The sequence below is a fragment of the Diachasma alloeum genome, unplaced genomic scaffold (assembly GCF_001412515.2).
Source record: "Diachasma alloeum isolate Michigan unplaced genomic scaffold, Dall2.0 Dall_scaffold_00649, whole genome shotgun sequence".
NCBI classification, from domain to species: domain Eukaryota; kingdom Metazoa; phylum Arthropoda; class Insecta; order Hymenoptera; family Braconidae; genus Diachasma; species Diachasma alloeum.
In genome coordinates, this window is record NW_021680781.1 from 72,016 (window position 1) to 97,168 (window position 25,153).

General features: G+C 42.3%; 1 protein-coding gene across 1 annotated transcript in view; it reads left to right on the top strand.

Moving 5' to 3' along the window:
* The window catches only part of LOC107043966, a 231,473-nt gene that overhangs the window by 30,507 nt on the left and 175,813 nt on the right, over nt 1–25,153 (top strand). The window contains exon 3 of the mRNA XM_015265693.1: nt 16,882–17,148. Within this exon, the coding sequence (XP_015121179.1) occupies nt 16,882–17,148 (267 nt within the window). The remainder of the gene's footprint in view (nt 1–16,881; nt 17,149–25,153) is intronic.

Here is a 25,153-nt window from a genome sequence, read left to right on the forward strand (position 1 = left end):
TGAGAGATTTTGATGTTACAGCTATGGAATATTCCTGCAGATGGTTCCAAGAGCAGCTTCACTTCACAAGCGGGACTCAAGATTGAACTGCGAATGGCGAATCGTTGCGCGCAGGCAATCCTTATTCCAAGTGGGATACAGAGATCTAAATCTCATGGGTCTAAGAGGGCGTAGTGTCGTCGATCTTCAGCAACGATCAAGAATGGCTTCTCCGGGGCGATGTGCGCTGATAGGGTTCGATTCCCTACGACCTGCGGTCTCTTGCACGGGTGCAGACGGTAAAGCTGATACATTTCTCTGCCCAGTAGTAGCAAGGTGATGATTGCCAACAGTTTTCCTCGTGCATGAGCTACCTTAATTGTACTGACTTTGGACAATGCTGCATAGTCGGTAACGTCTGTTGGGATGGGGAATTCCAATTCCGGATGGACTGCTTTAATCTTTGCTGCTACGTCGTGGAGTTGTTTGGGTGACAACAGTGTATGAGAAATACGACCATACCTAGCGTTTTCAATTGCCTCCACTGTTCTCTCGGTAATCTCCAACATCTTCCTGAGTGCTGACTCTACTTTTAGGTCTGCTCGGGATAGCCTCAGCGTGTATTCGATGACCCGTATACTGTGGTCGTCGTGGTTGATTCTGTTCAGTATTTCTTGTGCGTTTGTTTTCAAGGCCAGAATATTGTAGTTCGTCTGATTTATGTAGTGGCTGATATCTTCAATTTTGGACCTGAGGATGTGAGTTAAATTGTTCGCAATGCTGGTGATTTCTCTCTGTGACTGGTATAGTCTGTCCATCTCTTTGGTTATGTGCTGATAGTCATTGTAGTCCATTAATCCGAATAAGCTGCGATGTATGCTACCAACGAAGGCAAACGGCGGTACACGTCGTCCTCGCAGGCCGATCGGCTTGGTTTCTGGGGCATCGAAGAGATCTTTCAGATGGCGATTCAATTGAATATTCTGTAGTTTGAGAGTTTCGATAGAGTCGAGTTTCAGGATCTCCTTGCATTCTCCTTCGCGCAGTAGCGTCAGGCATTTTTCCAACAACATATTATGATGTGGACTAGTGACTCGCTCAATCTGTCGATGGAAGCTGGGCAGATCAATACTGGTAATGATTTGCCATTCCTTACGCACCAATTGGACATCCTGTATTGGTTCATAGTAGATTCCCGGGTTGCTCTGGAAGTACTTCACGGTGAACGGCACCTTGTTTTCGGGTGGACTATCTGCTTGGCGGCATTCACTCCAGCCCACCAATGAACACAGCCGCTCCCAGTAACCTGATTTCTCGCCGTGTCATTCTAAGTACGACTTCCCCTGGATACAATGCAACAATTGAGATTTAGGCAAAAGGGGTGAGTTCTAGGGCCTATCCTGGTATCAGTTTTTTTTTTTTCATCCACCAGAATACCTCCTTAATCCGGGACTAACCTCGCTTTGTTAAGATGCCTTCTGAATCGCTCTCCTTCTGCATCCTCGAGAATCAAATTTCCGTTTTCGGAAATACCAACTATTTCATAAGATATTTTGTAATAGTCGTCTAGCTTGCCCCTTTTGGGTTCATTGATAATATTGACAAACTGACCGACCCAAAAATCGACTGGACGCGCATCTCGGTCGTAATACTTTTTGGATTTTAGTTTAGCTGCGTTCAAGTTATCGGCTGCCACGATTTGGATTTTATCTAATCGCGTTACTAGATCAACGATATAATCGTGGTAGGTCTGTAGGTCTCGTTCGTCTGGAAACGCCGTTGGCGCACGGGCTTTCCGACCAAATACGAGTTCGTACGGGGTGAAACCAGTTGCCGAGTACACCGATGTGTCGTAAGAAAACATAGCAAATGGCATTAATAAATCCCAATCGTTTATGTCTTCCATTACGGTTCGTACGTAATCCATAAGCACTCGATGGCTGCGTTCCAGTGATCCGTTCGTTTGCGGCCTATATCTCGAAGTGGTAACCTGATTCACCCTGAAAATTTCATTGATCTGCGCGAAGAGTTTACTGGTGAAACTCGTTCCTCGATCGGACAGAAGCAGTTTAGGAGCACCGTACACTGCGTATAAGTTATTAGCCAATGCTGTTGAGATCGTTTCGGTACGTATGTCTGGCAGCGCGACGGCGATACAATACTTTGTCAACGCGTCTTGTATCGTAAGTACATGTATGTTACCTCGCGACGTTGGTCTTATCGGACCGACGGTGTCGATTGCAACTCTTTCGAACGGTTTGAGTGGCGTATTGGTTATTACCATCGGCTGACACGTTTTGAGACTCGAAGAATTCTTCTGCCTGCAAGTAATGCAACGTCGAATATACTCAGTTACCTGCTGCACGATACCCGGCCAATAAAATCGCTCTCTGATCCGACGACACGTCTTAATCACGCCTTTGTGTCCCCCTACTAAGCTTATGGGCCTTGCGAATTATTTCGGGGCGTAGTTCCTCGCTTGGGCATTCGACCTTTCCTTGACACAGGACCATTCGCACTGCAAACAATTCGAAGATTTCTTCGAGTAGGGGCCTAACGTCCAAATTTCCAAGCTCATCGCCGACCGTAGAAATCCGGAAAGAATTTATTCGATAGTGGTCAATCGCTTCGCGGAGGCGCGATAACCCTAACAATATGTCTTGAATGTACGGTTTCTGGGTATGGTGGGTTTTGACTATGACCGTGAACGTTTTATATTTTCCCGCGGTGGTAACTAATACCTCCCCGATGGTAGGGTTATAACGGCGGAGTTCGCGGATATCGATATAACCGACCGCTTGCAATAGTTTCGCGATTGAGCTATTTATTTCGCAGTCAGCGGCTAAGAAATGAACTAGGTTATCTCGCTGGAAAGTGATTCCGTCATTCGTTTCGATTTCTGTCATGGTTTCCACTTCGGGTTTATCGCTTTCCTCTAGTTCCGGTTCACACTTGTCGGGCTCCTCCATGTTCAAAAGAGGCTCTAAGCAGACCCCCCCCCCCCCTCAGAGCGGCCACTGCTTCCTCCATTTGCCGATGGAGACGCGGGACTCCCCCCAGTACTCGACACACCAGGCTCTACGACTTCCTCGTCACGGCCAGGCGGCAGCGAAAATCGCAACTTCTTCATTTTCTGATGTTGCTTAGATGTAGATGAGAGAGTCCGGGGTGAGATGGCAATGTCGGCCTTCTCTGTTGAGACTCTGGAGTGGTCGGCTCATGTGATTTCCGCTCGACTTCGATTATTGATGAGGATCGAGAGTCCGGGTGAAGTGGTTCTTGTTCCTGCTCATGGGAAACTTCCATATGACTCTCTGCGGATTGCGCCGTTTCGAGTCTAGACATCCCAGTCAAGTTCTGCTGTAAGCTGCGCTGCATCTCTATTACGTTCTCCAGGAGTTGCTCGATCCATTTCTCTCTTAATTTCGCACGGCTTCCGATGGACGGCTGTTCCTCGTGGGCGGTTTCCTCAACCTCTGACTCTTCATCATCAGCTGGGGTCTCAATTTCTCTCTCGCGTTCCTTCATATCCAATAGGCGGAATGACGTTTGCATCGCCTCGATAAAACTTGGTGACGGTTTGAAGGAGCTCGATTTTAAGGTTTCGTCGGGATCTTCATTCCCTGGAGGGCATACAGGGGCTCTTTCATGCGGCAGTCTGAGAGGAGGCTCCTCTACTTCTAGTTCTTCAGGATCGGAGTCATCTCTCGGGCTTTTCCAGACTTCGATAATCACCTCGTTTCCAGGTACCGGAATTTCATCGAATATGTCGTCTTCAGTATTGGTGTACTCAGGCGGTGGTGGAATCTCTGGTATTTCGCGTGGTTGCCGAATTGAAATAAGATCTAGCGTCAATTCCTCAAGTAGATCTGCGGTGTCTTCTGATTCGTCCATGACATCTGGCGTTACGACAGTCGGATTGTCATCCCGTGGCTCGGTTATTGTTCTTGATTTCAGTCGGCTCGCTATTGTACTCGTATTTCCCAGTGATGATGTGGGTTGCAATCCCTTTGGATTATTGGATTGCACACGAGAACTTGTTGTTGCAGGTCGCTGTTGAAGTCGAGGGCTGAGATTCTTCTGACGAATCCTTCCTCGGCCTACCGACTGTTCGCGTAGCCGGCGGTTTAGTTGACGATGTTCCTTCGAGCGGAAGTTTCCTGGGTCTACCCATGGGTCGACGAACTGGTTGATCATCCCCAGTGGGGTCTGCGATGGTTTTAGACCTTGTTCTCGTGGGCAACCTGGCTCGATTATATGGCAGTATCTCGTACTTAGCTTCAGCATCCGTTGTGGGCGGATCAACTGGATTGTACGCCAATGCGGAAGCGACTTGCTTCGTTTTGCCAGTTCGATGATGTACTATGTAATCGTACTCCGAAATCTTCGTTTTCAAATGAGCCTTCCGCGTAGTGTAGTCTGTGCAATCTTGGAGCCAGACAGCTGCGGAGCTCTCCGTGAAAAGCTCGAATTGGGCCCCGTACAGATACGGACGGAGGTGGTTCAGAGCGAATACTACCGCCAGACACTCCCATTCTTCGACAGTCCACCGAGTTTCTCTGCCTTCTAGGGTCCTGGAGGCATACGCCACGGGTCCTTCTACTCCGTCGTCATCCAGCTGGGTCAGCACGGCGCCTACTCCGCAAGGTGATGAGCTCACCGTGACGAAGAACGTTTTCTCGAAATCGGGGTGTAAAAGGCAAGGTTCATTTGTGAGGAAGATTTTTACCTCGTTGAAAGCCAGAACTTGTTTTGGCCTCCAGTTTCACTCCACGTCTTTTTTGAGTAAGGCATGTAATGGGCATGATTCTAGGCGAATACCATTCCTTGAAGCGTTGGAAATAATTACACATGCCGAGGAAGCTTCTCAGCTCGGACTGATTTTTCGGAGTGTTGAAAGCTGCGATGGCATGTACCTTGACAGGATCTGGGCGAATGCTCCGTTTGTTGATGATGAATCCGAGGTAGGAGACCTCGCGTCGGAAAAGTTGACATTTTTCCAACTGTAGAGATGCTCCGTGCTCCTTCAGTCGCTGGAACACTGCTCTCAAGAGCTTCTGATGGCTAGCCTTGGTCTTGGAGTATATGATGATATCATCCAGATACACCTCAACTCCGTGTCCAATCAGCCCCTTCAACACTCTGTCCATGGCGCGTTGGAAAATTGCCGGTGCATTCTTCAGTCCAAACGGCATATACAGGTACTCAAAGTGCCCTTGAGGGGTGGAGAAAGCGGTCTTCTCTCTGTCACGTGGATCCATCTTGATCTGGTGAAACCCACTTGCTAAGTCCAGGGTGCTGAAGACTTTCGACCGTTGGAATTTGTCAAGGATTGATCTGATTCTAGGCAATGGGTACTTGTCTCCAATGGTCTTCTTGTGAGGCACCTGTAGTCCACTACCATTCTCCACCGCTTATTCCCTTTTGAGTCGGGCTTCTTCGGGACCAAGACAACGGGCGAGTTGTACGGAGATTTGGAAGGTCCGATTTTGCCTTGTTTCGCCAGGCTCTCGACATGAGATGCTAACTCGTCCCTGAGCTTTTCAGGCACGCGATACTGCTTGATGTAAACAGGCTTATCGTCAGCAGTCCTAATCGTGCACGCGACTTCCGCAATTTAGCCGGGTTGTTCACCAGGGACCGTTATTATGTCATAGTAATTCTGCAGAGATTCCCGAATATACTGTTCAGTCGCTTCGTCATTCCCAGGCCGTAGTCGATCGCGAATTAATTGTTCTCGCGCTTTTCCAGTGGCTGTGGGCTGTGCTTCTATCTCTATGTCGAGGTCTGGTTCACCAAAAGGGTCCTTGTATACTTCGAGTCCCTCGAGTTCTGTGATGCTCATTATCTCTGCCAGAGGTTGCAGTTCTTGCGCAGGCACTACGATGCTCACTGGCTTATCATTTTCATTGCATATCCAGGCCCAAAACACGTCAACTTCTCTCGGCTCCAGTTCTTGTGCTTTGAGTGTGACTCCACGCTTTAATTCGGTTGTTGGCAGATAGCTCTTCCGATCGATGGGCTTAGTAGCTTGCACCGGAACTTCCATCTCAGAATTGGGCGGTAAGTTTATGAGCTCATTCACCTTCAGTTCTTGATGGAATAGGATGGGCTCGGTGGGCATCGATCGTAATCGTAGTGACTGTCGATGTAGATCGAGTTCTGCCCTCGACGGCATGTAGTAGTCGTTGCCGATGACGCCACAATATGATTTATGGGAGCCCTTGACAACGTTGAACTCCGTCGGTGTTTCGTTGACATCAATCGAAATCGTCCCCACGATCGGCACGCTATCCATTGATACACCGACAAGTACACGAGGCTTACACGGGGTGAATTCTTTATCAATGTCGTCTTCATAGACTATAGTTACGGCAGCACCTGTATCAAGCAGAAATAACCCCGAGCCCCCTCGCAATGCGGGGGCTCCGATTAGAACAATAGGCCCATCTGCTTCGCTAAATACGGCGGCCATTACAGTTTCCTTCAGATACTTCGGGAATTGGATTGTAAAAGGAATTGGTCGACAGGGAGATCCGTGGAAAGAGAGGGTCTGCATATCGTATGAGATCATACAGCCATTTCGGTACAGGAAATCTCGGCCGATTATTGCTGGATAACCGCCAGGTGGCACGGGGGTTACGTGGAATTTTATGAAAATGCCACGCAATTTGATTGTGATCGTACCTAACGTTTCCGTTATTTTCGAACCTACTCCCACGAGAAAGATCTTTTCATTTGGGTTAATTCTAGCCTCTGGGTGCAGTACATCGATAAAAATTAGGCTAGCTTCCCCCCCGATATCAATGAGTAAATTCGTCTGATAGTTATGAAAATCGCGATGTTTAATTGATATGACCGGACACATACCTTTCCGATACTCGGTTATTTTCATGTCTACAACCGGCGCAATATCTCCATTACAGATACAGTCTGTTCTTCGGTGGTTTCGCTCGCTCCCTCTTTCGGTAAGCGAGCGCCCTGCCCATTTACAGACTCGCGTTGTGAGTTGTTTCGTCTATCTGGGGTACCATCCCGTCGGGATCGATGACGATCGAGAGAGTCTTCCCGTGAGGACGCCTTACTGTCGGCTTTGCGTTGCCTTTCGTTATTTCTGTCTCGTCCAGATTCTGGATAAGAGAATTTTCCGGTCTCCCGACTTTGGTTCTATGGGCAACGCGCGCAGCGACAACATTCGTCTTCATTACGCCTTTCATCCTTCGACGAGGGCACGGCCGAATATCTGTCCGCTTCACGTGAGTCTCTGTCATTATCGCGACGATAATAGTTTTTTGAGTCCGATCGCGAAAATCGTTGATTTGGACCGTCGTATATATAGCGCTCGCGTTCACCTGATGAGTCTCTGTCTTCGAAACGTACTGAGCGATCTCGTGAAGGCCACCGGTTACGGTCACTCGGTTGTCCTCGGCTGTAATTGTCTCGACTACTATAATGCCTATCTCGGTCGTCTCTTGGACGATCCTCGGAATGGTCAGATCGACGTTCTTTATAATAGGAACTGTTACTTCTGCCAGGTACATCAGGTCCTCTGTCTTCCTCCACCAAAGGTTTGATCACATCCAATGCTTCGCGAAGCTTCGTTATATTAGGTCTCTTCAATTCTACTCGATATTCAGATGGGGCCAGCTTCATGAGCCTCTTTACAGCTAATTATTCAATTAATTGTGTTAATACCTGGTCGTGGTTAGGATAGAGAAGCTTAAGGGCGTTTCCGGCATTTTTTACCATTTTCATCAAGCGAAGGGTGAAATCATCGACCTCATATTTCTTCAAAGTCGAGTCATTAATTTTCTCCTCAAAATTGGCCTGACTGTATCTTTTACGGTATTTACCACCGAGAATCTCGAGGATCTCATCGGTAGAATTAATTTGAACAGACTCCAACTGCACTCTAGCTGGTGAGCGTAAGCAATCTAGAACGGCTGCGATAAAGTCTGGATTTCTCGGAGAAATTTTGTGGTAACACCTTTTAACTGCGGTCTCAAAATCGAGATAGTCTGTTTCAGAATCTGGTTTTCCACTGAAGGTTGGAATATTAGAGTAGGTATTTCTTGCTCTGATATAATGAACAAAATCTGCGCCGGTCGCAGATGTGCTCTCGTTCATCGTAATCCGTGTATTATTTAAATCTGCTGGNAGATAGTGAACAAAATCTGCGCCGGTCGCAGATGTGCTCTCGTTCATCGTAACCCGTGTATTATTCAAATCTGCTGGAATATCTCGATTTTGATTCGCATTCGCTTGTCGCAGGTGCTCAGCTTCACGTGCTTCACGCGCGGCGCGCTCTTCTGGGGTTTCGTCACCCGCCATTTTATTTTCTAATCTACATAAAACTTGAAACGTTTCTCAAATGTACACTTTGGCGTAAAGTCCTTGATGCTTTGTTACGTAATAATAAAATGTTGAATTTTCAAATTTAAGTAAAAAATTGTTAAATTGAAAAATATAAGATCTCGGAACATTATACTTTAAATCAAAACAAATTAAACTAATAATTTATTTAACTAATTGACACAATTCGCAATATTCTGGAATTCGATACTGGACGATTAGCGCATATAAAATTGATTGACTCGATTCGAACAATGAAATTGAGAAAGGCCGAAGATTTGTCCCGGAAAATCTAATGTGGAAATAATTAGGCTCACCCTTATCTTATTACTTTACAAAACTGGTATAGTCGGCGAAAACGTCCTTCAGTGATCTTCGGATAGACGGGAGGCGGCGAATCCTAATTAGTTGGATAGTCACTCAGTTTTGATTAATTTCATTATTTCGGAGATATTAAGTCAAATAAGTTGATAAAGTTCACTAAATTCCACTAAGAATTGATTCACGTTGTGACGGCACTAACCCATGGGAACCTCAAAACTTAAAATATAAACCGTAGACTTATCCATAACTTGATGCGAAACTCAAAACAGCCGGAGTGTTGTCACCTTCGGCCTCTGCTCCTCGATGTCCCCACGAAAATCCTCGAAAACCGAATAAACGAAATAAACGGGAAAACGAGAAAAATGTCGGGCGCCAGCTGACTTTTGTTCCAGCGGTGTCAACGAACCGCATTAAAAAGAACCATACGAAAACTTAGCCATAATTGGGGAGATCAAGGGAGAGGTTGCGGAATTAGCTCGACTAGCTCGGAGGTATTCGGAGAGCGGGGTAGGATCGGTCGCTCGGTCTTAGGAAGGATGTCGAGAATTTACCAAAAGATACATAAAAATCAAAAGGAAGAATCAGAAAGTTAATTAAATAGGGGATGAGAGAATTACTTTTAAATTTACTCCGCGATTTATTCAATTTCTCAATAATACTTCAACTCCAATAGAATTTCTATTCTTCATAAATAAATTAAATTAATTTCAATTAAATTTAACAAAATTAAATTCGATTAAATTCCCGAGAGTGAGAGTACGTGAATTGACCGTGAGAGAGAGGTTATTGCGACGGGAATGGAGGGTCCGAAGAGTCCAGGCCAACGATCTCTCCGCATCGTCCAGAAACTGGAGTGCTGGAGGATCCGAAGGCTATGTCAATTCCGATGCGATGATCTCGGCGAATCTCCTCAGAATAATAAATGACGATTAATGGGCGAGGGACTCAAGTGTGCAAATGTCACTTAAGAGTACCATTTTGCCCCATATTCGAGTCCGTCCTCCATCAAGAGCGTCGTAGCGTCACAGGGAAATTCCTGGGGCTCACGCGCTTCAATGTCATGATTTTCGGGGTCTCGTCTTCCAAGAAATTTTAAATTAATCCATTGAAACCTTGGGGGAACTTTACTGAGCTAGAAGAGCACTCATTTGAGGCTTCAATTCGCTCTGGAAAGAGGAAAAACCGCCATGTGCACGACAGCGTCACCCACGGCACTTGTGGGCCTGTTTTATCCACTTTTCCCCACTAAAAATTGGCACTGGACATTCCCCATGCATTCTCGAGAGTCCTAGTGAACTAATTATGCACTCAGAAGGTGCATTAATTGTTCACAAGACCTCCTGGTGAGTGGAGAGGGCACAATGGCCCCATGGCAGGACATGGGCCATGTGCGGCCTTTTATTGGGTCTCACTGTCCATTTTCACTATCTCTTGGGTTTCACTGGGGTTTTATCACTCGGGAGAGGTCTGGAGAGCTGAACGAGGGTTTTATGCACTCAGTGGTGCATTTATCCACCCGCTCAGAGGAGTTTTGGAGGTTGGGAATGCATCTCGGCGTCACTCCTGTGAACGTCGGTGCACTTTTCCCGGAGGTCATCACTGGGCACACTGGGAATAAATGCACTTCCCTCCTCGGGAGAGAGTGCACATGGTGAATGAAAATGTACTTACCATGTTCCTCGTGTCGGCCCTCGGCGATGGTCTCTACCAACTCCCTCGATCGCTGTCAATATTCTCGGGGATGTTATCGCAGTGGTTGCTCGGGTCCAACTCTCTCGTAAACTGCGTCTAACCGGCGGAGGTTCTCAGCTGGGTGGCGCGACTGGCACGCCGTCTAGCTGCCGCTGGGGCGGACTCATGTAAACGAGCACGCGGGGATTTTGATTCAAATGGGTTTTAGACTTATTTTAGGCATTCCGCCGTTAATTATATCTTTTATGAATTAACCCAAGGGGTTTTTATCCATAATGGCTGAACGATAGTTATCTGGAGGTTCGGAAAGGGGAATTAAGGCAGTTGTTTGCCTTTTCTCCTCGCGAATGCACTTCACCCCTGAGTGAGTGCACTTTTCGCTGCTGTCACTCTCCCGGGAGTCATCCTGGAGTCACCGTGAACAAATCTAAAGAGAGAATAGCCCATGGCGATCCATGCAGACGAGTGGGCTATGTTCATCCACATGGCCTTCCAGCTGCACTGGTGATTCCATCGACTCCACGAAATGCCTTAGCCAGGGAGCGTGAGTATTTCACCTCAACCTCTGTGATCAGCAGCCGCACTCAACGAGATCAGCGAGATCTCACCGGGAAGCTCGGTGTATCGGCTCTGAACCGCGGTGGATCGTCGTTCCTCTCAGGATTGGCGAGATTTCAAAATACAAAAATATAACTAGGAAAATACAATTACTGTAAATTTTCCCTCAACCATGAAACCGAAAATTTATCCCCTAAAATCCGAAGTAAACCAGAAAGATAACTGAAACTAAAAGAGAACAAGAACTTTAATATTACTTGAACCGGAGATTTTACTTTTTACTCGTTTTTAATGTGTATCGACACGTGAATTTGATTATTTATAGAAATCGAACGTTGTTTTCCCCGCGAGGCCCTTCCTGATGTTCTTGGAAACCGGTTTCTACGAGCTGGAGCTAAAAGGGGGGTTGCATCGCCCTTCGGTAGGGGTGCTAACTTTGGGGTTAAAGGAATCGCGACTCTCTCTCCGAAAAGATCGAAATAAATTCACACTTACCTACTAACTCTTACGATTTACTTAATTCTACGACTAAGTTGTGTACAGGTGGCGGAATTCTCGAAAATTCCGTCACAACGTATTATAAAACGTTAGCTTCGATTTCAGTTAACTTGATTTTAATCTAATAACTAATGGTAGAATTTGCAAATGAGTCCAACCAGTGACACACGCGTGTATGATATGCTCTAACTTGCGCGACTACGAAGTTGAGCGTAATTGTCGCGGATCAAAATTATTACTGCAGTTATTTCGGACGCGCACTCAAGTCGGTTTACCGCACGGTTAAAGCCCAAGACTAAGGAAAACGTACACGGCGTTGTTGGGTGCGGAGGAAAAATTGTGCAAGAGCCAAATTTTATGTTATTCCCTTGATGGTAAAATCGTGACTGACTATTGTCTCGAGCGCTCTTCATTTCGATGCACCCATTGGGGATGAGCGCTTCATCGTCAAATGTTGCGCTCACGTGCGAAACGGGGATAGAAATAAAATTCTGCGTTATACTTCACGTATGGAAATGCTGACATTTTAATTTCATGCGCGCGAGACTATTCGTAAGGTAAATGTGAATTACAATATGATATGGCGAGTATAGATTAGTCACCGCGCCCGAGGAGTCTCCGCTGACGCTCGGAGTCGTCACGCGCGCCGAAAGTTGCTGACGCTCGAGGTCAGCGCGCGGACCTCCGAGAGACGCGGCGACTCGATACGTCTAGCGAACATTAAATAAAATTTAACAGAAGAGATTTTAAATTTTAGAGATTTTGTATATAACATTAGCATTGCTAATTACGTCCGCATAATGAGATAAGAAAGGAGGTTCTGAAATAAATTTATTTTTCTTTTTTGTTGCGGAGTGCCGTTACTGCACCCTCAAAGCGACTGACCTGAGCTTTAATAAAAAAGTGTGAATCGTAATTGAATAAATTCTACGACACCACTGGAATCACGCACGATTCAGTACAATTGATTTTACACCCAAGATGCGCAGCGCCTCTATATTTGTGTGTAAAATCGCAATGATCACGATATATTACAGCTTTTTCAGTAAATGCCCTGTGACAGATATGGCATGTTTTGGCTGCCATATAGGCTCGCTCCATCGGAGCACTCAAGATCATGGGCTCATTTCGTTTAAATTCAGCATCAATTTTAATAGCGAAGTAACTGTAACTGTATAATGAACTGTATAATGAACTGTGTATAACTGTATAATGAACTACTGAATGCAGTATTTTCTAAGGAAACTCGATTTTACTGGCAAATGTAATAGTCCATTAAGTTGAGACTTCGAATCACCGTAACTGCATTTAACATAAATTGCAACATAAACCATCAACATAAATCCTCAAGGGGTACTTTTTCCAATAAACACTCTGTGTCGGCATATATTAGGTGTATAAGTTAATTCTCGGCCCCTAGATTAAATTGATCAGGACACCTATCTGAATCAAAAGAATTCCGCGCAATAAACGGAATTTTGAGGCGTCATTTGTGAACTATCAAACCATTCAAGTTCGATTATGGTGTGATTAACACAACTTCAAAAACCATAGTGAATAAAAATGTCGTTCGACAAGCAGCACTTGAGGCACTGCCTTCTTTTCACCTTCCAACTTGGAAAAACTGCCGCAGAAGCAGAAGAAATGATTCGTTCGGCCTTGGAAGGGAGGGCTGTATCTTATAGCTCCTGTAAAAAGTGGTCTAAAAAATTTTGGGATGGAAATTTTGATCTCCAGGATGAGGAACGTCCTGGGCAACCAAAAAAAGTTGAGGACGAGAAGTTAGACAACTTACTCAATGAAAATCCCTGTCAAACACAATAGGAGCTTGCTGATACTCTTGGAGTGACTCAACCAACTATTTCGGTGCGTTTAAAAAGAATTGGGAGGATACAGAAGGAAGGTCGTTGGGTGCCTCATCATCTTACCTCAGAAAACACAAGTCGGCGCTGTGAAATTGCAATATGTCTACTGACCAGATTCAAACAAACAGACTTTTCACATAAAATTGTGACGGGGGATGAAAAGTGGATATTTGACGACAATCCTAAGAGGCGAAAGTCGTGGGTCTATCTGGGGGAGCCGTCAACTAGCACTGCAAAATCTAACATTCACGGGAAAAAATTGCTATTGTGTATTTGGTGAGATTCCAAAGGTGTAATCTATTATGAGATACTTGAACAGGGGGAAACCGTCACTGCTAAGCGTTATTAGAACCCACTGGTGAAACTGAGTGATGCTATTGAAGAAAAGAGACCTTTTACTGATAGTGGTACGAGGCAAGTGAGTTTGGTGCAGGACAACGCGCGGCCACACACGGCAAAAGAAACCCTGAAAGTTGTCTCCGCTGGGAAATTCTCCCACATGCGGCGTATTCTCCAGACCTTGCGCCTTCTATCACCTTTTTCGGGTGCTACAAAGTTACCTGGTGGATAACTAGTTTCGATCTCCTGAAGAAGTCCGGCAGAGCATTGATGACTTCATCCAGTCAAAACCACCATGTTCCTTTCGAGCCGGAATCCGACAATTGCCCGATAGACGGGAGAAATGCGTGACGGTGATTATTTTCAAGATTAGATCTGTATTAATTTTTTTATAAATAAATTTCAGAATTGTCGAAAAAAGGCCGAGAATTAATTTATACACCTAATACAACATATGGCACAGTCGGTTGATTCTGAAAATTCTGAAATGTATAATATTTTTCGTGCTCTTAAGGAAACATTATTCTGCACTTGTTGATTGTTATACAATCCAACATGGGATTCATATACGCCTCTTCTTGGAAGAAATGATATGAGCACCTGTCACATAAGAGTGCTTCAAGTTTGGATTTTGAAATTTTATAACTACGCAAACGTGATTAATTTGAAATCCATGTATAGTGATGAATTTTTCTCCCTCCATCATCCTCTTCGTTTTCTCCTCTAAGTAGGCGAGGATGAATAATGGTTACCTTGTCGGTCAATGTTGTAGCAGGCCGTTTACTAAAATATAATGACACAAGCCAAGTTTTATTGAATTCTTCATCACTATCAATCCCATGTATATTAATTAACATCTCATCAACTTTCTCAAACATTGGAATGTCTGTTAAGACTGTAGAATTTTTGAACATGCAATAGTTTTTTACAGTAGTGCTGAATGAAATGTGAGAATTCGGTCGTTTTTTTATCTGGAACATCATAGCGGATGACCATAATAAAACATAAGAAGAAATAGGAATCCCCGTTTTGTACGTTCACTACTGCACGTTCCTTCTTCCTCCATTCGGCAACTTCAATAAAACTGAATTCTTCTTCGCATAGTGGATTATATTGATTAATATTCACTACTAAATTGGTTACTTCAACCTACCTCTATCTAGAATCTTTCGCTTAGAACTCATCGACGTTTGTTAAAACTTTCTCTTTGATATTCTTTAAATAACTGGTTGATATTCGTATGTTCGTATGCAGAATTATTGGATTTTTCGTTGTGAACAATTTTTCTTCTTCAATGACTCCATCATTTTTCCGTATTTCATATTTATAGGATAACACTGCATTCAGTTTCAAGCTTCCCCGACATCTCAATGCATTTTTCAAAATCCATCTTGTTCTGGATTAACAGACACCATTAAACTAATAGGGAAATGGTGAAAGTTTTTTTCATATACATACGTTCAGTAGGCGTATCTACCTGAGAAACATGTTACGTGATTAGTCAGAAAGTACCATGTGACCTATGGAAAAATCTAGTGCTGTGTGAAATTTATCGAAGAGGAAGCACCAATGCATGCCTGGAAAATTACCGGAGGTTCACCGGATGGGTGGGGTTTGGCATTAAATGTAAGCAACAAAAAATTTTCCTGTTTTTTCCGAGAAACCGTTCCGTGTGAGGGGGGCAGGGTTGAAGGAAGTTTGGAAAATATCAAAAGGTTCGAAAATGTCTGGAAAATATCAAATGGCGCTGTGAAAAACTCAATTGTACCTTCCGTCATCCTACTACAGACGCAAACATGTTTGAGCCATCCACCCACCTAATTAGTCAATTAAATAATTAGATCGCGAATCATTTCTGCTAATTTGTTTTTTAATTGATTAATGAGTACGCAAATTAATTGACCCTTTCCCTCAGCCGCCCCCCTCGCGGGAGTGTAGATAGCTCTTGTCATTTGAAAGCCGCTAATCAGTTCATTAATTAACTAATGAGTCCGCCAATTAATTAAAACTTTCATACACTCGCCCCCTTACGGAGGTCTGGATCGTGCTACTCATTTGAAATTCGTTACTTAGTTGATTAATTAATTAATAAGTCCGTGGATTAATTAACCCTTTTACCCTCCCATCCACTCGCAAACGTGGATCGATCACGTTATAAATACCGACTTATTAATGAGTTCAATGCGAATGAAACCGTGAATTGATGAATTAACCCTTTCTTCCCCTCACTCCCTCGCACGATTCGTTAACTAGCTCATGGATAGAGCCATCTTTGACCAAGCAAACGGGGAAGTGGTTGAATCAATCCGCGAATTAAACCGTGAACAGCAGAGCAGAACGCGTATGGCCTCGCAATACGCGAAACAATCTACCCTTTCGCCTACCTCCTTGCGGGGATGGATTGACTAGGTCATCAATAGAGTCACATTTGACATAAAAACAAATTAATTAGATCGCGAAACATTTACGCTAATTATTCACTTAATCAATTAATCTGTACGCAAATTAATTAACCCTTTCATCCTCCTACTCCCTCACAAAGGTGTGAATAGCTTTTCTCATTTGAAATCCGCTAATCAGTTACTGAATTAATTAATAAATCCACGAATCAATTAACACTGTTATCCATTCGCCCCCTGGCGAGGGTGGGGATAGTTCTTATCATTTGAAGTTCATTAATTCGTTGATTAATTAATTGATGAGTCCGCGAATTAATTAACTCTTTGACGCGCCCATCTTCTCTCAGGCGTGGATCGACCACATCGTAAATACCGGCTGATTGTGATTTCAATGCGAATGAGTTGAATACGAATTAAACCGTCGATTGCTTGATTAACCCTTTCTTCACTCACTCCCTCGCGGGGTTACATTGACTAGCTCGTGGTTAGAGCCCATTTGAGAGAATGGTAAAACGGTTGAACAGAACCATTACCAATTACTTGGCGAAATTCATCAATTTCAATCAAATATTGACTCTTTTTTTTGTTCGCAAGGAATCCGTCGGAAATACTCGTTAATTTTGAAGCTGCCGTGGCATTATATGTGATCATTTTTCCTATCCAAATTTCGATCAACGGAATTGCATCCTGAGACGAAATCTATCTATCGGTTTGGACCCCTCGTTCATTCGACAGAAAGATCTTTTGTTTCTTATTACAGCAACTTTCAGAGAAATTTATCGAAAACTCATCAGTTGAACAGCACCTGAACTGCACTATGTGGCATCGAATGGCGTATTCTATTGACTGAAACTTGGATTTTTTTTCTTTTGCAGACAACGTTTGTTTACGCCCGTGGTCTTTTGAGCGTACTCCAAACAAGATGATTAGAGGTCTAGACAACGCCCTCATCTACACCTCCACTAAGGAAGCCTGTCTTGCTGCATGTCTCAACGAGCATCGTTTCACTTGTCGATCACTCGAGTATAATTATGTAACTCTTCAGTGTCACTTGAGTGATTCTGATAGGAGAACTACGGGACAGTTCGTGCAATTCGTTGATGCTCAAGGAGTTGATTATTTCGAAAACTTGTGTCTAAAAGGTAAATGTCCTAAAAATAGTGCATAAACATTTCGATTGTTTACTCATCTCGCTAACTAATCATGATAGTACGAGTAATGATAGTTCTCTTTTTGCAAGAATTTTCTGGAATATTTTTCCAACCGGAATCTCAACCAATGGAAATTGCATATTTGTTCTCATATGGGGGAACCGAGCTGATTCTATTTCAGGTATTTTTTAGGTCGCCCTGATAGTTGTTTAATGACGAGTACATTAATCCCACAGAAAATCATCTCTGTCGAAGTTCAGATAACTCGTGAGAATCGAAAAGGAAAAATGGTTGGATTTGGAAAACAATTCTTTCAATTTTTAAAGGTGATTTGGCGAAGGCCATCCTGACCTCATGCGGCCAAGGTGTTGATGTCGTTTCCTTATGCCGTTTTTCATTTCAGATTCGACAGTGCTTTTTCCAATTCATTGTTCATAATCATGCGGATGGTAAACAACAAGACGACTGATGAGAATAATATGTCCCAATTTATCAGCTGTTACAGATTAGCTGTTTTGCACAGCTACACATTTCAAGATTTACACATCGCTATTCTGCTCATATAAATTCAAATACTGCCATGTTACACATACACCTTTTTGTTTACTCCAACATAACTTTTCTAATACAGAAAATTTCACACGTAACAGAACTGCACATAATAGTTTTTCACATATTCATCTTCACTGATCTCAATGACACCGACACACATTTTAAACTGCGTACTTGTGAATTACGTCAACTGTTCAATATAGGTAGGATTTACACATCGTTATTAATGCGGAAGTAAATATCATAGCACATATAATTTTTTTACAAATTCCTGAATTGAGTGCCAAGTATTTTATACGTGTGTAAGGCTATTTTACACAACAGTCAATAAACAGTAAACAATTGGACTGATTTGTCAAATAATAAGACAACAAAGGGATGAGTTATACTGTTGTGTTAGAATATCTAACATACGTGTAAATCCGACACACATATATAAAAGAATATCTTGCATACGTGCTATCTATTTTCACTTTCATAATGCTGTGTAAGTTAGTATAGTTTACGGTTATTTAGTTCATGTTTGTGTCGATATCATTGGGATCAGTGTAGGTGAAGATTTGAAAAATTATCATGCACTTTAGCATTACCCCCGGCTCGCTTCGCTCGCTCGCCACCATCTCCTTGAGTTCAAATAAAAATCGGAAATACTTCGTCTTTATCACATCGATAAATAGCGAGCGATAATAACGATATATATAGGCTCGCATTACCGCATTAAAATTCCATCTTGTTTTTGACAGGTATTGAATAACTGATATCAGTGGTAGACATTCTCAATAGACTCGTCTCACATGAAAAAATAAGCAGGGGATCGAGCCTTCTTGGTAGAAGTCATCTGACCATTTCTTTGTGTGTTATAACTCTTTTTCTTTTTTTCATTTCTACCAATTCCATTGGAAGTAAGCTTCTGAATAGACCTGTACCAATTCTGTTTAAAAAATTGAAACACCAATCCCGCTTAGATTAGATATCAACAATGTTGCCAAAAAAGCTGCCTGCAGATCAAACAATATCTTTTTCGTCCCGGCGGTTGCAAAGTACACATTTCCCATACAGATAAATTCCGGATTTGTGAAATCGTCACTTTCATGAATCTGTAGATTATGAGGATCATTACATAAGTATCATTAAAGGTTTTCCCCAAAGTTTTGAACGTACTCTATGCATTGTCAATCAGTTATTGTCAATTTCATAAATCCGGAGATTATCAGCCCTCACGCGATAGGCCATTATAATGCATGGCATGCATTTTCATTTAAAACCCCAAGAAATTATTTCAATGAATCCTACGAAAAGCATATGTCCCCATCTATGTTTTTATATATTGAATCCGACAATACGTAAATCGATAAAAAAAATCATACAAAATCATTTTTTGTTACAAAGAAAGCTGTCATGAAATCCTCGAATGACGAGTAAATATGTTACTATCACAGATATTTGTTCCTATATTGGATGAAACCAGTCGCATCTAAATGGACCAATTGGATAAACAATTATGAATACATAGAGACCTCTACAACTTTGAAGTGAATAAATATATGTACACATCGAGATACGCGGTAGTGTATCGGCCGAGAAAAGTTTTGATGCCGACTGTACAAGACATCTGGCCGAGCGCAGCGCGTATCTATACATGTCAGAACGTCCCCCTCCATTACCTCTAAGTGATCGACATTCGTTATAGTAAAAACGGGAGGACAAATCGGAAAATTCTCCTTAGTTACATTATATAAAACGCCGATGAGCTTTTCAACGGTGTAACTATTGTATTTTTTGGATTAACTGTAAAAAAGATACATGCACAGCACCGGGCTGATATTCACATTCTCGCGATTCAAATTATAAGGTCGGAGAGTCAAGTTACAACGTTGGCAGCGCCTGTCCAAACGCATCTAAATGGTTTGTTATATTTAAGAGAATCAGGAGACATGTTTTAGTCTCACTTCAAATTATTTATTAGAGTAAAACGAAAAATTAATTCAGTGTTCTATTTTTTTCATTCCTGCGAGTGATAAAAGTTTTCAGTTTCGAGGGGACAATGGTCTGAATTAGATTATGGTAATTGAAAGGATGTTCCATCTTGTGAACAAAAATGAGTTGAATTGAAAAGAACAACTTCTTTATGATATGGAAATAATTGTGTTTATTTTTTTTTTAATTGGTGAAATCTCCCTAAAAAACAAAATCAAACAATTTTGTAAAAAAAACTGCTCCAGGAAAAAGTTTTGTGTGGTTTTTACTGGAAAATTGAAATTTTTGCAAAATACAAAGAAATAAAAATGAAAGCGAAGTCAGGAATGACAAATAAATGGGTATAGGACACGATCAGATTTCTATAGGAAAAATAATTCTCAAGAAAAAAAGGACTTTTTAAAAATTCTCCATAAATTAAAAAATCAGTAGAAGCAGGACCAACGTTCTTAGCGCGAATTTTTTCTATATATCAGTGTAATCCTTTATCTGCTGATCCGGGCGAAGGATGTTGGTTCTGCTCCTACTGATTTTTTATTTAATGGGGAATTTTTTAAAAATCATGTTTTTCTTGAGAACTACTTTTCTTATAGAAATCTGATCGTATCCTATACCCATTTATATGGCATTCCTGACTTGGCTTTCCTTTTTATTTCTTTGTAGTTTTCAAAAATTCCAATTTTCCAGTAATAAAAACAAACAAAACTTTTTCTTGGCGCTGTTTTTTTATAAAAACATTATTATATATAGAGGTAACTGTTGTGTTATCGCGTATTTCGCACCTCTGTGGAAGGATACAACGTACTCAGCCCTCGGCGTCCAAGTCAACGAATCAAAAGTTAGGCGCCAGCACGTCTGAAACGTGCAAAATACAAATCCAAAAAATCTACAACATATTCGCAAACAAAAGGGCAACTGCCGATAACTCAGATCAACCGCGGAGGCGGCTGGGTTCCACAAAATGTCGTCCTACGAAAATCCTGAACTGACTAGGTTTCAAGCTTATCCGACGAAATGACGAAATCAGAATTTACGGGGATTACATAATCTTTTAATAAATGAACTAATCAATTAAATTATTACAAAGAAAAGATTCAAATAAAACCTCTTTCTTATTCTCCAAATATTTCACTCAAATCTCGGTAATTTATATCACAGCAAATAAATAATCAAGTAACAAAACTAATGACTCGATACAACACAAATTCCCTAACCGTAATTTATCAATAAAATAAAATGCTAGTCAAGTGAAAAGGAAGTCAAAATCAGTCAAAATATTGTCAAAAGGTAAAGTAACTAGCAAAGTCACTGATAAGTCGCTTATCATAGAAAGGAATCTACAATTACCCCGAGAAATGAAGGTCGCAATAATAGGCGATACCGGCGAATCCAAAATAATTCCAAATGAACAAAATTTCGATAAAATGTCGAGAAATCCACATCCGATCATCGACAACTAGCTAAAGAGAGTCATAATGCTAAGATTTAGAACCACTGAATTTAATTCAATAAAAAAAGAAATTATCTCAATCAACGGGGCAATAAATAATTCATCAAACCCAATATGAATTTATCCTAAAGAAACAACAAATGAATTTATCGAACACGTGAAAAATAATTAACACTCTACCGAATAAGTAGCGAGACCTCGAACCGAGACATGACTCGACTCTCTAATGGCGCCAAAATTCGCCAGACGCCAAGCGTTGCAAAATTCATCAAAAATACAAAAATGATAACCTCGCCAATTATTGTTACAAAAGATCTCTTTGGAGATTTCCACTGCTCGCCGTGATATCCAAAACTCAAAATAACTCAGCACACAGGCGCCAATAGAACTACAATCCCCTGGAGAGGTAGAATTTCCAAACTCCGATAAATTACTTCTTAATTTTTACACAACACTTCCAGAAGCTCAACAGGTCTCGATGCCGTCCAAACGAGAAGTGTCCATATCACAATGCTAAAAGACCCGTCAGCTTCTCCTCCAATAAATCAGTCATCTGATTAGCTTGGACACGATCGATGGTTCGCTCTGGTTGGTTAATACTATCCAACTCAATCAAACCCAACAGCAACACATATCTCAATTCACGTTCACCACAATCAACAATGACGTGAATTCTCCAAAATTCATGAGAGATTCTTTCGGGTAAAATCATCCAATGATTTTTCCTCAATTAATGACGATTTTGCTAGATGTCTAATGTCAGTCCAGTCCTTCTCTAATCGACAAATTCGTCACCTGAACCCCAACTTCCGGTCCAGTATGGAGAGTAGTCCGCCATGCTTCATATCCCTAGCTATTTCCAATGCAAGCGACGAGACTCGATCGTCCACATAAATCCCTCAACCGCGGGAACCATTCAACCAATTTGAATGTAATGTGGTTCGATAACCGTGTTTGACCTCTAAGACTCCAGGACTCACTACTTGAGAATGGAATTTCCTCTCCAACTACTTATAAACTGTCCAAGGCTCCAAATCCCTCGATGTCGTCCGATGAGCCGTCAATACCGCTCGATACAAAACAATAAGGTGTAAATAAAAATGAATCAAGATAAATGAAATGACTTCTCGTCTGGACGTTGAGATTTCACCGTCGAACGGTCAAAAACCAAAATAACAGGTTATAACTTGCCCTCCCCCAGACCGCAGGCGGTGGAAAACTTCCAGAAATTGGGAAATAAATTTCAACATCAATCTCCAGACGAGTCTCACCCCTTGCTTGGCAGAGTCTTCACAAATAATTTCTAAAATAAAATCACCGATTTCCGAAATTCAAATCCAATTAAAGTCAGTGATGTTAACTACAAATAATATATACCAAATAAGCCCCAAAAATAAAATGTCTTCAAGCAACAATTTTAAAAAATACTAAAAACCACAATATCAGATTAGCTCGCGAACGACGAAATGAAGTCGCTCCTTATCCTCAACCGAGAGACGAACGACTTCAAAAAATGTATCCAAAGATTCGCAAACCCAAAAAAAACTTGTCCAAAAAAAATCCAAAATTTCGTAAACGGAATGATCCGACGACCGATAAATCCGAGCTAGAATGACTTATCATCCTTGTCAGATGAAAGAACATCGACGTCTGAATTATCACGTGCTCCCAAAGATATTTGACATGATGAAGTCCCACAATCTAATCATCCGAGGCCGCATAAACTGACGACGACCCAACACACGATGCTCAGAAAACCTCGATCGGAAACTTTTACAAGAGTTTCATCGTTTAGCTCTCCGCCGCATTCGATAGCCCTGCCGCCAATAACACTAACGTCTCGATGTCAAGTGTTCAAATACTTCACTTCATGTTCAAACGCCTCATGCAATATCTCCACAATCAAATTGTATAATCCCACACGACAATTTATTCCCTGCGTCCGATATTCCGTATCCATCACGACGAGAGGATCATCTCCTTCCACGAATATCTGAAAGAACGACGACGGCCTAAGTTGCCTTCCAACAGAAATATGACCACACATGCAGAAAACACACGCGGTATTGTACGCGACTCTAAATTCGGGTCAGTGATCATCTCACTCCTGATGATCGTAACAAATGCTAGATGTCCAAGGCCAATTTCCTGCATTCGTTAATCCGCGAATTCAGTACCCTCGTCCGTTAATGAAATCTCTGAAGTCCCAAACCGATGTAATACAAGATCATCAAAAGCCTATCGAACAATTGGATCATCAGCTTTTTTAATCGCTTGTCTCTTGATCATCCTTACAAGGATGTCTTCATAGACCAAAAAATACCAGATCTAATTTTCAGATGGAAGAAACGGATCCATAACAACCGCTGCGACAAAAACCCAAAGCTTCCGCACGCAATGATGATCCATACACTCCACAGGCTTCTGTCAACAAACCGTTGAAATTTGACCAACTTCACATCCACGAATCAAAGTCCTCACCCAATCCAGGTCAATAGAAAAAAATTATACGATTCGCACACGCATTTTCCTAATTTCTCAATGACCTGCAGAAAAAGGCGCAAAATTTCAGCGATATTTCCATGACGAAATTCACCCCAAATTTACTGAGAATATATCGAACGTCGCTAATCACCGTTGATGACAACGAAACAAAAACAAAACTTTCTTCACGCACATTGGTCCGATAACCATAAATCAATCCCCGAAAATTACAGACGCAAAGATCATCCTCGTACAGTAAAGACAAGATATCCACCGTTAAAAGCAAATACCCTGTCATTCCCTGTCAATCCGCGACTGCATCCAGAGCCTCAACCTCGGATACCTCACAATTGATGAGAAAAATTCCAGAATTTAAACTACGAAGGTTCCAAGCCTAACAATTCCAATGACTAGTAGAATCCTTCAGATTACTCAACGAATGTAAACAATCACTAAATTGGAAATGAAACCCCTCGATATACCGACGGACATGATCAATTCCCCAAAAGACACCTAAACAAGGCTCTCAGTCATCGAGTCTCCTTCAGCAGAGTTCATTGTCCAGGTTTCAAAACATTTCTCTCCCTGAATTCTCTGAACCAAAACTGCACCTGAATCTAATGCGCTAATCTTGGTAATAAATTCAAAAGGAGCGTCAAAATCCAGATACGATAAAGGAGGAGGAATAGACAGCACCATCTTCATTCTATCCAAAGCTCGCTGTTGCTCATTTTCCCACCCCCATTTGACCGACTTTCGAATCAATCGCGACAAGGACTCTTCTATAATCAAATATTACAAATGTATTCCGAGAAAATGCACCAACCGACGTAAGTTCTTCGGAACTGGGAAATTCGAACTAACCTCAAAATCGACGAAACCAAGATACCGGTTCGAAAACTACAAAACAAATGACAACACCAACCAAAACCGAAAATCAGAATCAAAACCAAAAATGACGAATGCAGTAAATCCACGAGAATTCTCAGCCATCGGTACCTGGTGGTACGCTTCTTCAAAATCAACCGTCCTGGTGAATTTCACAGATCGCAACTTAGGTATGTGACTTAATTTTTACAGATTTTTCAGTAAATTTATTCAATATAAAAAATAGAGAAGAACGAACTCAATCTTGGAAATATTGTCCATCGTTTTCTATGACCTTGCGCCATCTCTCAGGTAACATTCAAATGCGGTCGCGAAAGGAACTTGCAGACTTCGAGACGATAAAGTCATCGACGAATTGACGTACATCGTCCAGCGTTTTAAACTGTTTATCCACTCAGGCGTGCTACATGGACCGGAACAAGTGATAGTCGGATGGGGCCAAGTCTGGTGAATATGCCGCGTGCGGGAGAACTCCCCATCCCAAGTTTAAGAGGATCTTCTGAGTCGCGCGAGCAACGCGAGGTCGAGCATTGTCACGCAGCAGTATGACTTGCCTGCTTCCGTGTTCAGTAAATGGCCTTTTCCGATCAAGTTCTTCGCTCAGTTTGTTTAATTGTCGGCTGTAGCGTTCCGCAGTCATCGTCT